This window comes from Aspergillus brunneoviolaceus, assembly GCF_003184695.1.
Source record: "Aspergillus brunneoviolaceus CBS 621.78 unplaced genomic scaffold BO95scaffold_39, whole genome shotgun sequence".
NCBI classification, from domain to species: domain Eukaryota; kingdom Fungi; phylum Ascomycota; class Eurotiomycetes; order Eurotiales; family Aspergillaceae; genus Aspergillus; species Aspergillus brunneoviolaceus.
Window position 1 is genome coordinate 263,115 of NW_020290769.1, and position 14,405 is coordinate 277,519.

Consider the following 14,405-nt stretch of genomic DNA (forward strand, 5'->3'; position numbering starts at 1 on the left):
TGATGTATGATGTACAGGACAGTCACTAACAGGACAAGGTGCCAATCTGGCGATAGCGGACGGACTTTAGTTCTAATCCCGCCTGCGCATCCCCCCCCCCCCCCGGGAGTTAATCTTTCTTTCTTTCATCCTTTCCACCTCCTCAAACCCCTGACCACGACCTGTGGGGTCTCTGCACTTGGACTGTCAGTTGAGATCTGCTTGTCCTCGCTCCACAATTACTCACTCCGAATCTGGTACCTGAAGATCATTACATCACGACACTGATTCAGAGAAGATCTAAGATCAAAACAATCCGTGTAGGACAGACTCGCATTTTGTCTGCTCAGTTTGAAGTACCGGTACTTCCCTCGACCGGTACTCCCTCCTGCTCCAATGCCTCTACGACGACGGTTCCACAAGAAGAACCGTCACGGTTGCTCACAATGCAAGAGGAATCGGACAAAGGTGTGCTCGGTTCCTTGCAGCTAGTCCGGATGCTTACCGATCCAGTGTGATGAGAAGAGGCCGACCTGTGGACGTTGCAAGAGAATAGGGTCCGCTTGTTCATTAACGAGTCAATCCCCTGCTCTCACGTTCATCCCATTTCAGCAGCCGACGGGCGGTCGAATTGATAATGAAGCTGTGATGGGGGAGCCTAGCCTGGCCTCGTTCAGTAGACCCGCTGGGTCGAGCAATACTTCGTCATCGTCCAACACCACCGGATTCACAGCGAGATCGGACCGAACGACGGCACCGGAAATGCAGTTGCTGTCGGCCTTGGAGCGAGACCGGTTACGGCTGATGAACCACTACACCCTGCATACGGCCAAAGCGATGCTCGAGGTGACCCATCCGGGGCACACGGATCCCTCAATCTGGTCCAATCGGGTTCCGGAGCTCGCCTCCCAGTATGACTTTCTCCAGTACGGGCTGTTGAGCATCAGCGCCTTAGATATGGCTTTACATGGCGTCTCCCGCCGCAAGGAGCACATCATTCTGGCGACCAATCACTACGGTCTGGCAGTTGCCGCCGTCCGGCCATATCTAACCAACAACCATCTAGGCCAGAACCCAGACACCGTCGGTGCGCTTTTTGCCTTCCAATGCTTCGTGATCGCGTATGCCTTCAGGATCCAAGTCTGCACCGAACAACCCGCCAGAAGCCCCATCGAAACCATACATAATATTCTCGTTCTCTTGCACCGGTCCCCGCACAGCGTCGTATTCCAGCACGAGGGTTCATCGGCTCTCACCCCCTGGGTCTCCTTGTATCCTCCGCCACCTTCGGATCCAGACCGCAAGCTTCCCGCGGAGATCGAGGCTGCGCTTGACGCGATCCGGCGACGTCTCTCGGCAGCGGGTCTCCCGACGACCCACGCGACGATGTATACCTCAGCCCTTCAGACCCTGAGAACAGCCCTTCTCATCGCGATTGGGTATCATAAAACGCATATGACTTATGGATACTTCCCAACGTGTATGACCTTGGAGCTCTAGACCGAGGTCCATGTAGGCGCGTCGGTGGCGCTCTGCGTCCTCGCGAATTATATGGTCATCTTGCATTGGCGGAGCACCTGTGTCTGGTTTGGCACTCTCCCCAGAGATGTCGTCCATGCTACTCGTCAGATTCTATCAGCGGAGTGGCATCCGTGCTTCGCCTGGGCTATTTCGGAGACTGAGCGTGTGGGCGGCAACAAGGGACCGGCTGGTCTATTGTCAGCATAATGTGGCGTCGAGACCGGGCTCGTGAGGAGCAGGAGGCTTGCTCGAGACAGATTGGACTGTACTGCACTGTATTGTGTAGACTTCCCAACATTGTAACACAAGGGCAAACCAAATCCCCTCAAGAAGACATTCCGAAGAAGGAGTTTCGAATCAGCCCGGCTCAATCCTTCTCAGTACTATGCATCTCCGGCCCTACCTTCCCAGCATGATCCCAGATGCGTCAGCTACGTGCTACATTTCTAGTTCACAAGCAGACCCTTGCTTCAGAACATACCAATTTCACCATTTAAAAAGGGCACTCTATCTCCACTCCCGCGCCACATGTCCGAGTACCCAATTCCAGCTACCGCATAAACCCAGCCGTGGGTCCATCGTCCATCTCAGAGACTGTTCATAATACTCCATGCAGATCCTGCTTCAATCCTAGCCTCAACTCTTACGACCCGGAGAAATAACTTAGTAGATTGCAACCTTCTCACAGACTTCCCCATCAGCCGCAACCCCAGGATGGCGTTCTTTCTAATCGACCCCCATCCCAATCCTCTCGCTCCAATACCGTCACCGTCAACCACTTTCTCCACATCGAGCCACGCATGACCCTGCCTGGCATTCGATACCACTCCTTATGCAACCACGGACGAGGTAATCTCGTTGCGATGCCGTGCTGACGAGACTCTCAACGGAACACATCACGGCATTATCGATGCATAACCTGTGGATTTTGCACCAAAATAAACTAGAATAGGTTTGAACGGTGCTGATACCGGGTGAATGGCCGAAGGAAACTGGCATGTAGTTTGTCGTTGTCGAGACTGTACAGTATAGTACAGTAAGTGGCCGGGCGGCCTGATCACATAGCGTGCGTGGTTTCCGGGGCTATGGGCTCAGGTGCCTCCGGTTCTCTTCGCCTCGGCTGTGAGACTAACTTGATGAGCTTTACACAGGCATGGTACGGTGTCTAGGGCTTAACATACATAACTGGAATTACTGTGATCGGAGACTACTAATGCTTCCATGTAGAAATCGGAATTACAGGTAATTGTAAGATCCTCGTAGCCGGTATTCATAACTGTCTTAGTCCGCTTGCCCAACTTGATCTCCATTAACGTACTTCTTGATCGGATCAGAGAATGGAAAGCCTATGCGCATCGGCACGATCACCATTGGGGTAGGGAAGCAAGGCATCGGTATGGTGCGGGGAATCCACGTCGAGGTTAGAGATATCAGGGTGGGAAGAGGTTTATCAAGGGAGTAAGGTACAACAATAGGATGTCTCTACAAGACAATGCAAGGGCCACAACACCAGGACGGAGACAATCTGTCAGAAGGTAATCGATCCTTCGGAGATTCTTGGAAGTTCAGGCAATATGAACGCTTATGTCATTTACGTGATCGGTCATCAACCAATTTGTCATTCCGACGTAGATCGTGTACGTACAGTGTCAATTGTCATGATCATAACGTGCTAATCACTAGACTTATTGTATTGAGTCAAAATTCTAGATCATCCCATAGTCCACAACGCACCGAACGCCTTGGAAGCTCCTGCCCAGACCCATGAGAACCGCACCAGACACCAACACCAGTAGAAACCTCGAAGACACTACTCCCTCAAGTGGAATAGACAATGCAGATATGCAAGCCGATGATAAAACAAGAAATTTTGGAGCTATGCACAGATTATGCCCCGCGGAGAAGAAGAGAATAAACAATACGAAGTGGATATCTGAAAGCAGAGGAAGGAAAGCAAAGATGATGAAAGCGGCAGCGATCAATCGCGCTCTCACTTCACTCGAGTAGGACTTCCAGCGCTGCCAACACGTCCACTAGCCTTGCGAACGCCCTTTTCTGCGCGGCTATCCGTCACACGTCTTGGGCTCGTGCGAACCTTGGTGACAGAGATCGCCCCGCTGCCGCTCTTGCTGCTTATTGGTGTCTTGGGTGCATATGTAGCTGAATCACCCCAGTTCTCCCGATCATCATCGTTGAGAGTATAACTGGCGGTCACAGTAGCTGAGTAGCTGACAGACCGCTGGTTGGGAGATGCCACGGGGGATCTTGAGGAACGCTTGGCTAGCATACGCAACTGGATTTCTTCTTCACTCTCGCTGCTGTCGGTACTGAGGCGATTGGATGTCTTGTTCGTCTCCTTTTCCAGGATCAGACTACCAGAAGTGGTGCGAGAGTAGGGGTGGTGACGAGAGTCTTTGCGGTGGGACTTGCGAGGCTGGCCAGGTGTGGGTGCTGGTAGGTTCTCTTCGGCTTGAGTGCCAGCCCCCTCATTGTGGTCAATCTCCCCGAGAGCGGCACGCTTAGAATGGCCATTATTAGGTGGAGTCGCGACAGGCCCGTTAGCCCGCTGGCGGGTAGTCGGCCGGCCAGGCGTGATAGGCGCCGACTGCAGTTGAGCGAGCTTCTCCTTCATGCTGTCCTCGAACCACCACTCACGGAACGAGCCTTGGTTGAGGTGCAGCCAGTGTTGCTGGGGTCCAACGACCATTCCAGGGCGCATGAATCTCATGAAAGCAATAATCTCATTGGCAGTAAAGCCATATCTGTAGATGAGATAGGCCCCAATGAGACATCCAGTGCGGCCAAGGCCTGCCTTACAGTGGACCGCAATGCCCTTCTTCTTTTGCGTGATCATTTCATGTGCCATCTTGATGAATCGGCGTACCAAGGGCAAAGGCGGGCAAGTACCGTCCTCAAAGATCATGTCGACATGATTGATTCCCAATGCCGTGAAGTATGATGGCGAGTACAACTCGGAATTCAGTCGCACAACAAGGCCCACGCTACGGGAGGAGAAGTGGGTCAAAACATTCTTAAAGGGCGTGGGGAGTTTCGAGGCCTGGACTTCCGCAATGGTAGAAGGCAGCGCAGCATATTCAGGAGTGTCACGAGGAATGACATCAATGGGTTGGTGTTGCGGGGAAGCGAAGGCCAGGAACTGTGGAGTGATCCAGTTGAAGTCACCCATGTCAACACGCTCGTACTTCTCATACCTATGTAGTCACCCAGTTAGCGTTTGAACTAAAAATACGCGTAAGGCTGCTCTTACTCTTCTAGGCTGAAATCTCTCAAGCCACAGAGCGACTGCTCCTTGGCCTTCCACACTCCGTATACAACGTCCTGGATGTTGAGGATGTAATCCGCCTGACTGTATCCAGCGTCGCGGAATGGCATGTATGGCGGATCTGCCTGTGCGATGGGAGCCAGGGCCAGGTGTGGAGGCCAAGATTGGATGAGGACCATATAGCAAGCGACTAGGCAGGCTGCATTGGCACGGCTGCGCGAGTCCGTCTTGGAGTAGAAAACCACGGCGCGATCAGTGTTGGCGGGATCTCCCAGGATCTCGTGGAAGTGTACTGCGAAGCGATACAGATGTCCGATATGCAGGGGACCGAAGTCGGCGTGGAACGAGTTGTATAGGAGAACATCGTCGACAGTAAAGTATACGGGGCTGCGTTTCTTGCTGCTGGGAGTACTGGGCTGAGCTCTGGCAGATCGCTTGCTGGGAGACTTGGGTTGTTCAGGGTAGGGAAAAGGCGTTCTCGCATCGGGGGGATAATCGTAAGAGGCCAGGTAGAGACGGTCTAGAGCGAAGATTCTCAGTACACTGCAAACACAAGCCATCGGATAACAAGCGAAGACCTTCACATCTCCCGCCAATGCTGCCCCAATATGATGTTGGATAACGAACCTTGAATATACTCAATCACCTGCCCATAATCGCCGCTGCGTGTAGACATCTTGACTATATTGACGCGGCTACCAAAACAATAGGCGCCGACAATGGAATCGGATAATAAACAATCGCAAGACCTCTTCGAAAGAAGGATTTATAGGATGTGTCGGTCTAAATAGATAAGATGCCGCTATGGATGGTCAGGACCTCTGCTGGTGAAGAACAGAGATGGGATGCAAGCAAGATGTCGGAGCTAGATAGTCATGGTCTGGTCTGACTGACACTCCCAAGCACAAGATGAAGAAGCTATAAAGACGCGGGGGGGGATTGGCGTGTAGGGTAAGGATAGAGGCAGCAAGGCCGAGTAGGGGAGGATGTACAGATGATCCGCGGGGTGGGCGAAGGTCGAGTTTATAATAACCAGAGAGGACGAAGAGAGGAAGAGGAAAAGGTGAGGAAAAAGTTGGCTTGCACGAGAAGAGGATAGGCTCGAGGCCGATGGGAGACTCGTTTGGGGCAACTGCGATGCACGCTAAGTGGCTGCTGTTATGTTGTGGTGAACCCATTCAGGTCTAGTGCGGGCGGTTGACAGGGAAACGTGGAATGCCTCAGGCTCTGAGGGCTTATTAGATAAGCTGACAGGGGGGGGTGGTTTGGTCAGTTAGTACGGAGTAACTACTAAGCTAACTTCCCGTTACCCAGTAAAGTGTAAATTTGCTAGTACGTAGTATCCATAACGATCCCCTAACAAACAAACACCCCGTCCCGGAAACACAACAAATCTCGGTTCCAGCCTCCCTCCGGTCTCCCTCCCCCTCCCCAAAAAAAAAACATTGAGCGGCCCGGCCACGTGAGCGCCGCCTTGCCGGTGTTTTTGTTATGGCCCTACTCTGTCACTGTTATGGCCCTCCGTTGTCAGTCCAACTTAGTCTCTCGCCGTCCAAATTCAATAGTTTATGTTGACTCCGCTATCTGCAGCTGCCTTGGTGCAGTTGCAAAAGCCCAATAATCTGAGGTCATTGCCCCTCACTTGACTCGTCCAGCCACCAATTGAGGAGATTGAGGTCATTGTTTCTGGGGGGATCACGATTTCATCATCAATATATATCCCGTCAGGTACATGAACATACAGTACCGTCAGCGGCCAAGGCAGCCCTGCCCCTCTCAATGTATCTGCGGAGCTTAGACGAAAGTCTCCACGTCAGCACCAGTTCTCCAGTATCGTCATTACTCAAGGGACAATTCCATTGTGTAAACACATCGCGATCCCGAAAAGACCGTCTGTAATGGGCTGTTGTTCAAACAAGTACTTTTTCTCCAACAATCCAACAGATCTACTGATCTCATCTCAATCCCGACGGGCAAGACGGGGAAAACCTGGGGCATGGTACGACAACATCCAACAGGGATTGTCCCCCACCGGTGCCCAGGACGTTCAATGTAAATCGCCTTAGTAGCCAATGTAAACGGTCGACTTGCATCTCTTGGATGGAGCGAGCGTTAAGCTTGCTGCCCAATTACACAAATACAAGTTGTAGAAGCAAAACTAACTATACTGTTGAATAAATCAAGTCTCCTTATTTTGCCCCAGGAAAAGAGCCAATGTTCAAGGTTGAAGACGTCACAACATTGACCAAAGCGAGTAATGTTCAGTTATGGGCACCAAGATCAAGAATTTTAGCCTTAGGCACCAAAGCTGACTCATCTCTTATCGAACATCCATCCCACTTCTCCCCGCCCAGGCTTCTGCGGGCTGGCTCGATTCTGATCCCCCGACCAGAATACACGGCCCATAACGATCGCCAGCTACCAAGCTTGCCCTCCTACCCCCGACCACGTTCACACGTCCCACAAATCAACATGAGTGCTTCCGTGTCAGCCACCGAGTTTCCCTACAACTTGTGAGTAGCTCCCTTCGCGACAATTCCAGAGCTCTCAACCTCCCGAGGCACCCCCCGCGATTAACAAAATTCTGACAACCGCCGCAACAGGACCATATCCCTTCCTCTCCCAACCAACCGCCTCGCCTCGTCAGCCCTCCGTACACTCGAAGTCGATGCCGAGCTCTCCCCCTTCGTCAAGCGCACCCTGACCCTGACCAGCCCGGACAGAGATCAAGCCGCCGACGAGGCGGCGAAGACCGTCCTGGAGACGACGTACTACGCGACCACGAACCGGATGCTCCGCGTCGCCGTCAACGGATTCATGGAGAGTCTAGGAGTTGTGCTTGGGGTCATGGAGGAGCTGGACGTGGATGTGCTGGAAATGGGGGATGCGAAATGAGTTCGCGCTGGGACAGAAAAAAAGATACGAGGGGGGTTACCTCAATATCGACATTGGGTGGGAGAGAGCAAAGAGTGAAAGGGACGAAGAAGTTCCTCGGCCGGCCAATTCTATCTACAATAGATGGTCCAACTGCATCACGCAAAAAGGCAGGAAGGAATCGTTCAAACCCAGTGTGATCAGGCAATCCGGTATCGGGCCCGATCGGGCCTTGTTAGGGATTTTGCGGCAGGGGCTTGCAGAAAGCCCTGGAAACTGTCATGCAGGGTCGTCAGAGGATTCTTCTAAAGCCCAAAGCGCACGCCTCGGAGGGGGCTGTACAGTGAGATATGTGCGGTTAGTGCGCAAGGATCCAGTCGTCCTAGCGGTGGCTGACACGAGATTCTTCGTTTCTCGCCTCTCGGAGACATACGTCTGACCGGCTGGGTCGGTTCGGGTTGATTTGTCTGAAGACGTTTATGCAGACACATGCTGGCTTCATGTACATCTATACCTTTCATAAGACTCAAGCACGGCCTCAAACAATACATTTCAAATCGAATGTCAAGGCACCGAACCACGAAAACGCTGACAATAAGCGGAGCCCGAGACCCGGCGGAATAATTGGATCAGAGGCTTAGAGCAGGACGAGCTTCGGAAAAAGGTCGACGCTCGTCAGCCTAGGTAGAGACTCCACTTTCCCTTAAATCCTATCGGGCCATTTCCAGTCCGGTTCATTTAGATTGAGTAGTATGGTAGCTTAATGGAGAAAAAGTATTTGGAATTCTGCAACCGTCATTATTCACTTCTAAATTAGTACCAGATACTGCGGATGTTCTGCCCTGCGCAGGGAGGGGGGGGAGGAAACCAGGGCAGCAAGTGGTCATATGTCAGTTCATGTTCATAGGGAAAAAAAAGGGAATCTGGCTCCCAAAGCAGCAATAGGACCGGGACCGGGGGATGTTCTGGACAGCCAGAGATGACAAACCCAATTCCAATCGATCGACCCGCCGTTCTGAAGGATGATGACATCCTCCTACTCTCTTTTTTTCTTCTTTTGGTTCTGATCACTGAAGTAAGTTAGTCAGTCAGTTTTACTCGGAGTAGTTTCTTCCTATTCCACTAAGGTAGTCTCCATTCGGATTTCGGAAACGTCGACCCCCGATAGAGACGTGTGGTCCAGACAAATTAATTGAACATCCGAGAAGTAATTATTATCTGGATTGTTGGTACAGAAACAACCCGACAGACGGTTTGAAAAAAGTGTTTCCCCCCCCATGCGCCGGCCATTGCTTGTGTCCATCGCATATAAACCATCGGTCACACCACGGTTAATCCTTCCTTCGTTCCCTGCGCAATCCTGCATTTCACTTCCTTCCCCGCTCCGCAACAGCAACACTTACTTCTTTGCGACTCCTCCTCGTCCTCGTCCTTCGCGACAACAACAACCACCACAACTATACTTCACCCTCTCACCAACGCACCACCATCTGCGACTCAGTTCATCCCTCGCAAACATGTCTTCCGCTACCACTTTCTACGACTTCGAGCCCGTCGATAGTACGTCCTGCACCTTTCCTTTTCCCTTTTCCCCGCTCATCTACCCCTCCACATACCAAGATACAAAAAGCAAAAGCTTCCCCAAATTTCCTCCTTGCTTCAACTAATTCGTTCTTTTGTATCGAAACAGAGAAGGGCAACCCCTTCCCCCTCACCGACGTGAAGGGCAAAGTCGTCCTCGTCGTCAACACCGCCTCGAAGTGCGGCTTCACCCCGCAGTTCAAGGGGCTCGAGACCCTCTACCAGGAGCTCAAGGCCCAGTACCCGGAGGACTTCACCATCCTGGGCTTCCCCTGCAACCAGTTCGGCAGCCAGGACCCCGGGTCCAACGATGAGATCCAGTCCTTCTGCCAGCTCAACTACGGCGTCACCTTCCCCGTGCTGGGCAAGCTCGACGTCAACGGCGACAAGGCCCACCCCGTGTGGACCTGGATGAAGCAGGAGCAGCCGGGCCTGCTGGGCATGAAGCGCATCAAGTGGAACTTCGAGAAGTTCCTGATCTCCGCCGACGGCAAGGTGGTCGGCCGCTGGGCCAGTCTGACCAAGCCCGAGTCGCTCAAGGACACCATCGTCCAGGAGATCGAGAAGGCGCGGAAGGAGGGCAAGCTGGCCTCCCAGACCAAGGGTGCTGCTGCAGCTGAGGAAGCTCCTACTGCCACGGCGGCGGCTGCCGCGCCTACTCCTGCTGAGGGTGCTGAGGCCAACCTCTAAAGGACATAATGGTCGGTTTACGTTGGGAGAGTCTAATTCGGTTTCGTGGGAAGTTGCGTGAGCTGTTTCAAGTGTGATACCATTTCCTTGTTTGTTGTTCTGTGTCTTTTAGGTGGTGGTTTTCATGAATACAAATGAATACAATGCTCGTTTTGATTCTGACGAGCAATCTTGTTCCGTGTATTGATTAATATGAACCAGACTGGAATGATCTCTGCGAACACCCATCAAAGTCGTTGAGATCCGTCCAACGCAGTTGTAAAATAATCTTCTCAAGCAGTAGCACCATCCTTGGGGATCAAGTTGCGCAGCGACAAATCGTAGACAACGTCTTCCACCTTTTTGACCTGTCTCACGAGCCAATCAGCATGCCATCCAACAGCAGCCGTCGGGAAATACTTACACTGTACTTGATCCCATCACTTTTCTTGCGCAAGATATCGTTCTTCAGGTTTAGCAACTGAAAGCCAGCGAACAACTCCTTGATGAAGTTGCTGATCTGCATGGGGCGAGTGTAGTCACCCAGTGTGACCGAGTTGACCGCAAGACGAGACTGTACCAGATTCTTAGAGACATTTTTGAGAGGGGTGGGAGCACTGACTAGTTCTTCCACCATAGCAATCAACGCGAGGAGATACTCCTCAACGGTCAGATGGAAAGCATCCTCTTCCTTCAGGTTGACAGGCACTGTGGGGTGGACAGTAGTCAGTATCACAAGAACACCTTCTTACCCAGACATAAAGCCATCAGAACTCACCGCCCAGAAACTTTCCCACCTCTTCGATCGTCAAGAATGAAGCCGAGGGGCTCGATTTGTACTCTCCCAGACCGCCTAGCCAGGCGCAGAGCTCAATCGACGAGACCTAGTCCGCCGGTTAGCCTTCGTATCTTCACCGAGATTCTGCCCGTGACACCCCTCCAGCAGCAGCGACACAACGAGAGCAGCAGAGAGGAATAGGCAGAGGAAACGCACGCACCAGATTCTGAAGCTCCCGCGTCCACACCCCATTGTATTTGTAGAAAGGGTGCTTATCCGCTACATCCCTCAGCCGAGAGACCTCATCTCTCTGTGCGAAGATCGCCTTGGTCACATCGCCGAGAACGGGGTTCACTGCCCATCCCTATCAGCTACTTTCCCAGGTTTCAAGCCCCAAGGACCCGAATCCAAAGCCTGAAGATACATACATTGACCAGCAGGCGTCGAGTGGGCACGCGAAAGAATAGCTTGCGTGGATCGTCCTGTACCCAGTCATCAGAGGACGTGTGTTCCTTTCGCGCCATATAGCCCCATAGGAAGCTTTTCTATCGGGAAGGAATAGGTACCCTTTCGTGCCAGCGTCTGCACGATATCATGAAGTTCCTGTTTTGAAGCTATTCAGTCGCCGTTGCTTTTTCGCCGGGGGGCGGTGGGCTTGGCGCGGAGCTTGCGCTTTCTTACATCGCGGACGGCGGTCTCTTCGTCGATCTTCGACTGGAGATCCTCGAAGATTTGGTGGTCGATCATTTTAAATATCTTTTTTTCTGGATCGTTGGAATTGTTGGTGGGGTCTGATTTCTCTCTGATCGTCTCGACTCAGATGTGGTAGAAGGGGGTTTGATTGTTACGTCAGGTAACGCCGTGAGAAAGAAATTGTGGGGCGAGAGGTGGAAGGGAGGAAGGGAGGAAGGAGATTCCCGCTCGATTTAGTCCAACTGTGACGATTTCTGGAAACGAATCGCAGCAGATGGGCTAATGTTCTGACTTGCTTGATGTGAAAGCGTTGTTAGTATGTCTATCTTGTGGAGCTTCTGGTAGCAAGATATATTGCATCACGGAGAGAGCTCTGATCAGATTTATATCTTCAAATCGCGAACGAACACTACAACAGGACTTTGCAGCCAATCTAATATATTCCAAGAACCATCTATTGTAGAACAGTATTCGCCGGCAACCGCACATCCAGCTGCTCTGCCCATTTCATAAACTCATTAGACTAAGAACAACACAAAATAACCTCCCATCCCTGCCTTCCACGCACCCACACCCAAGACCGCGACCAACCCAACCAACAAACTCAGTAACGATATCTCGTCGAATAATCTACATACCCAGTCAGTCAGCCATCGAGCAAATCCCCCATAGATCACCATAGACCGTAACGCAACCAAGCAACCAATAGGAAGGAAAGGAATACATACCCTTAGGACTAACCACCAGACCGCGGCCCTTCTTGGCTCCCTTGTAGATCGTCTCGATGATATCGATCATCTCCTGCTTATCCTCGAGCACCCAGTTCAGCTTGTTGTTGTTACCCGTGCCGAAATCACACATCATGTGCTTGTTCCGGTAGAAGAACATGATGGTCATCGGGTCGAAGAGTTCGTACATCGTGTTGAACTCGGGGACCTCGTCGATGTCGCAGAGGTAGATCACGGCGAAGTCTGTCAATACAGCCTTGGTGTGAGCGATCACTTGCTGCCAAAAGATGTGCCTGGGGGGTTTGGAGTGGGGTGATTCTACGTACTCTTGACCCGCTCGGCGATCTTGAAGAGGACTTCATCTTGACGCATGCCTGGTACGGAGGGTTAGCTGATGTAGGACGGGGGGTGAGAACGAAGGAGCTTACAGTCGACATCATGGTCGCGACCGAATCGGATGACCTGTTACGAGCATTGGTTTATTAGTTGGGTGTCGGAAGGAGGGAAGTAGTAGGTGCGGTACACACCACAAGTCGGTCTTCCTCGGACAGGATGGCTTGGTCGACGTGCCAGGCGGTACGCAGGTGCGGCAACACGACGGAACCCATGATGAACTACGGATGCGATTCTGGTGATAGTCGTGAGATTCGCGAGGAAGTGTTTGCAGTCACGAACGAGAGATGTAGTTCGGGATCACGTGGAAGACAGATGAGGAAGAGCAGTGGGCGGGGGACGATTGGGTAGCGTTTTACTTCCACTCCCGAGAAGGTTCGAGGCGTTTCAATTTACATCTACAGCGAGGAAAAACACGGGAATGGCATCAGGAACTATGACTTGTAGATTGAGGCTCACGCCAAGTAAGGGAGGATATTTTCTTCTCCAACCAGTCGGCAAGCCGACAAAATTGATGAAAAAAGGTGGTTCGCGTCGATTGGGGGTAGTGTAAGCCCAATGACACTGTGTGGTCCGACATGCGCAAGCACAGAGGTCAGACCACAGGGTACAAAAATAAGATTAATCAATGTTGTGTTCCTTAGAACACTTTCAGAGATTAAACTGAAAAGAACAGATACTACACTTGATCTAAGCCAAAAGGCAAAGAGAGCTGGAGAAGAAAAGAAAAAATTTGAAAGAGAGGCGGGCTGCGAGAGGTATTTATCCTGTCGGCAAGGAGGCCCGTGCGCCGCTAGCGCACTAGCGTCGGCTACCTTGACCAGAAGCGAGGCACCTGCTGCCTCAGGCAGCACAAAATGATCAACGCCTCAACAACCAGGCCACAACTCCAGACCAGTCAAATGACGAGCGGAAGCCCTAATCAACAAAATCAAGCCCTATCCACATTGCCCGAAGCGGATTAGTGGGGCGCACTCGACCAGCGAGATCTGACCATCCCGTACCCTAGCGGACGTTTTCTTTCCCCCCCAACTCCCATCAGGCGCAGGATACTCACCTCTTTGCGACCAGCTACTTTCTCTCTCTATCCCCCGAGAAAATCCCCCCTACAGTCACAATGGCTCCCGTTGCTGTATGTTTCCTTTCCACAAATCGCTTTGCTGTTCCCCCATGAGAGTTCATCTATCCATGACCGTCTGGACATGATAGCGCTGGCGCTGGAACATCCCAGGCGGAAAAGAGGATTGAAAAAGATTCTCTGGGACTCATGGATATATGAACATCTCTTGGGATCTCGCCATCATGGAGCAGTAGGCTAATGGTATTTTCCCCCCGACAATAGGCTCGTGGTCGCAAGGCCCAGAAGGTCACCCAGAAGGTATGTTTGAGCCCCCAATCGCAAAACATCCAAATCAAGGCAGGAAGCTAATTTTTTCCCTCCGTAGTATGTCATCAACGCTTCCCAGCCCGTGAGCGACAAGATCTTCGACCTCTCTGCTTTCGAGAAGTTCCTCCACGACCGCATCAAGGTCGAGGGCCGTGTCGGCAACCTCGGCGACAAGGTCGTCATCTCCCAGGCTGGTGAGGGCAAGATCGAGGTTGTTGCCCACATCCCCTTCTCTGGCCGCTACCTCAAGTACCTGTAAGTCCACTTTCCGAATAGGTCGGCGAGAGCGAATCGCTGATTCAGTCTTCTTTACCTCTCAACAGCACCAAGAAGTACCTCAAGAAGCAGCAGCTCCGTGACTGGCTCCGCGTCGTCTCCACCTCCAAGGGTGTCTACGAGCTCCGCTTCTACAACGTCGTCAACGACGAGGGCGAGGAGGATGAGGAGTAAATTCTTTCTCCTTCTTGAAGCAGCAAATAGACAACCAAAAATAAACACGCGGAAAAAATGATCAGACTT

At 52.0% G+C, this 14,405-nt stretch overlaps 8 protein-coding genes across 8 annotated transcripts; 5 read left to right on the forward strand and 3 right to left on the reverse strand.

The window, feature by feature from the left end:
* Positions 1–375: 375 nt before the first annotated feature.
* On the forward strand, positions 376–2,188 carry BO95DRAFT_497640 (Zn(II)2Cys6 transcription factor domain-containing protein; the record flags this gene model as incomplete). The annotated part of the gene is made up of 4 exons (XM_025590891.1): positions 376–447; positions 493–1,459; positions 1,496–1,558; positions 1,586–2,188. 4 exons carry the CDS (start codon positions 376–378, stop codon positions 1,705–1,707), a joined length of 1,224 nt encoding a protein of 407 aa, XP_025441607.1. The 3' UTR covers positions 1,708–2,188.
* A 944-nt stretch (positions 2,189–3,132) lies between these two features.
* On the reverse strand, positions 3,133–5,840 carry cdcA (phosphoprotein phosphatase CDC14). Its single transcript, XM_025584340.1, has 3 exons — positions 5,411–5,840; positions 4,769–5,303; positions 3,133–4,712 (listed from the first exon to the last, which is right to left on the reverse strand). Exons 1-3 carry the CDS (start codon positions 5,457–5,459, stop codon positions 3,491–3,493), a joined length of 1,806 nt encoding a protein of 601 aa, XP_025441608.1. The 5' UTR covers positions 5,460–5,840; the 3' UTR covers positions 3,133–3,490.
* Positions 5,841–7,255: 1,415 nt separating this feature from the next.
* BO95DRAFT_453760 (CTAG/PCC1 family protein) lies at positions 7,256–7,678 on the forward strand (the record flags this gene model as incomplete). The annotated part of the gene is made up of 2 exons (XM_025588234.1): positions 7,256–7,296; positions 7,387–7,678. 2 exons carry the CDS (start codon positions 7,256–7,258, stop codon positions 7,676–7,678), a joined length of 333 nt encoding a protein of 110 aa, XP_025441609.1.
* A 1,047-nt stretch (positions 7,679–8,725) lies between these two features.
* Positions 8,726–10,108, forward strand: BO95DRAFT_443553 (glutathione peroxidase). The gene is made up of 2 exons (XM_025586682.1): positions 8,726–9,217; positions 9,348–10,108. The coding sequence occupies exons 1-2, from the start codon at positions 8,935–8,937 to the stop codon at positions 9,926–9,928; spliced, it is 864 nt and encodes a 287-aa protein (XP_025441610.1). The 5' UTR covers positions 8,726–8,934; the 3' UTR covers positions 9,929–10,108.
* Positions 10,065–11,754, reverse strand: BO95DRAFT_154306 (translin). Its single transcript, XM_025580665.1, has 8 exons — positions 11,367–11,754; positions 11,252–11,288; positions 11,114–11,167; positions 10,906–11,039; positions 10,686–10,791; positions 10,530–10,615; positions 10,332–10,481; positions 10,065–10,275 (listed from the first exon to the last, which is right to left on the reverse strand). The coding sequence occupies exons 1-8, from the start codon at positions 11,430–11,432 to the stop codon at positions 10,201–10,203; spliced, it is 708 nt and encodes a 235-aa protein (XP_025441611.1). The 5' UTR covers positions 11,433–11,754; the 3' UTR covers positions 10,065–10,200.
* A 163-nt stretch (positions 11,755–11,917) lies between these two features.
* On the reverse strand, positions 11,918–12,883 carry BO95DRAFT_415185 (DIM1 family thioredoxin-like protein). Its single transcript, XM_025584341.1, has 5 exons — positions 12,634–12,883; positions 12,535–12,568; positions 12,433–12,480; positions 12,107–12,349; positions 11,918–12,008 (listed from the first exon to the last, which is right to left on the reverse strand). The coding sequence occupies exons 1-5, from the start codon at positions 12,712–12,714 to the stop codon at positions 11,983–11,985; spliced, it is 432 nt and encodes a 143-aa protein (XP_025441612.1). The 5' UTR covers positions 12,715–12,883; the 3' UTR covers positions 11,918–11,982.
* An 84-nt stretch (positions 12,884–12,967) lies between these two features.
* BO95DRAFT_154377 (uncharacterized protein) lies at positions 12,968–13,506 on the forward strand. The gene has a single exon (XM_025580666.1). It carries the CDS (start codon positions 13,058–13,060, stop codon positions 13,358–13,360), a length of 303 nt encoding a protein of 100 aa, XP_025441613.1. The 5' UTR covers positions 12,968–13,057; the 3' UTR covers positions 13,361–13,506.
* A 335-nt stretch (positions 13,507–13,841) lies between these two features.
* BO95DRAFT_364649 (60S ribosomal protein eL22) lies at positions 13,842–14,336 on the forward strand (the record flags this gene model as incomplete). Its single annotated transcript, XM_025582665.1, has 3 exons — positions 13,842–13,877; positions 13,945–14,141; positions 14,210–14,336. Coding segments are annotated over 3 exons (360 nt in total), but the record flags the coding sequence as incomplete, so codon positions are not given.
* Between the last annotated feature and the right edge of the window lie 69 nt (positions 14,337–14,405).

Excerpts from the sequence above, each read along its gene's own strand:
- BO95DRAFT_154377 (XM_025580666.1), top strand. The coding sequence starts at position 13,058 with ATGACACTGTGTGGTCCGACATGCGCAAGCACAGAGGTCAGACCACAG.
- BO95DRAFT_415185 (XM_025584341.1), bottom strand. The coding sequence starts at position 12,714 with ATGGGTTCCGTCGTGTTGCCGCACCTGCGTACCGCCTGGCACGTCGAC. Across the intron at positions 12,481-12,534 it reads TCGCGACCATGATGTCGACT|GCATGCGTCAAGATGAAGTC; the intron begins GTAAGCTCCTTC and ends CCTCCGTACCAG. Across the intron at positions 12,009-12,106 it reads TCTGGTGGTTAGTCCTAAGG|ATTATTCGACGAGATATCGT; the intron begins GTATGTATTCCT and ends CTGGGTATGTAG.
- cdcA (XM_025584340.1), bottom strand. The coding sequence starts at position 5,459 with ATGTCTACACGCAGCGGCGATTATGGGCAGGTGATTGAGTATATTCAA. Across the intron at positions 5,304-5,410 it reads GGTGATTGAGTATATTCAAG|ACCGTCTCTACCTGGCCTCT; the intron begins GTTCGTTATCCA and ends TCTTCGCTCTAG. Across the intron at positions 4,713-4,768 it reads AGAGATTTCAGCCTAGAAGA|GTATGAGAAGTACGAGCGTG; the intron begins GTAAGAGCAGCC and ends GTGACTACATAG.
- BO95DRAFT_154306 (XM_025580665.1), bottom strand. The coding sequence starts at position 11,432 with ATGATCGACCACCAAATCTTCGAGGATCTCCAGTCGAAGATCGACGAA. Across the intron at positions 10,616-10,685 it reads GGTGGGAAAGTTTCTGGGCG|TGCCTGTCAACCTGAAGGAA; the intron begins GTGAGTTCTGAT and ends TCCACCCCACAG. Across the intron at positions 10,276-10,331 it reads GTGATGGGATCAAGTACAGT|GTCAAAAAGGTGGAAGACGT; the intron begins GTAAGTATTTCC and ends CTCGTGAGACAG.
- BO95DRAFT_443553 (XM_025586682.1), top strand. The coding sequence starts at position 8,935 with ATGCGCCGGCCATTGCTTGTGTCCATCGCATATAAACCATCGGTCACA. Across the intron at positions 9,218-9,347 it reads CGACTTCGAGCCCGTCGATA|AGAAGGGCAACCCCTTCCCC; the intron begins GTACGTCCTGCA and ends GTATCGAAACAG.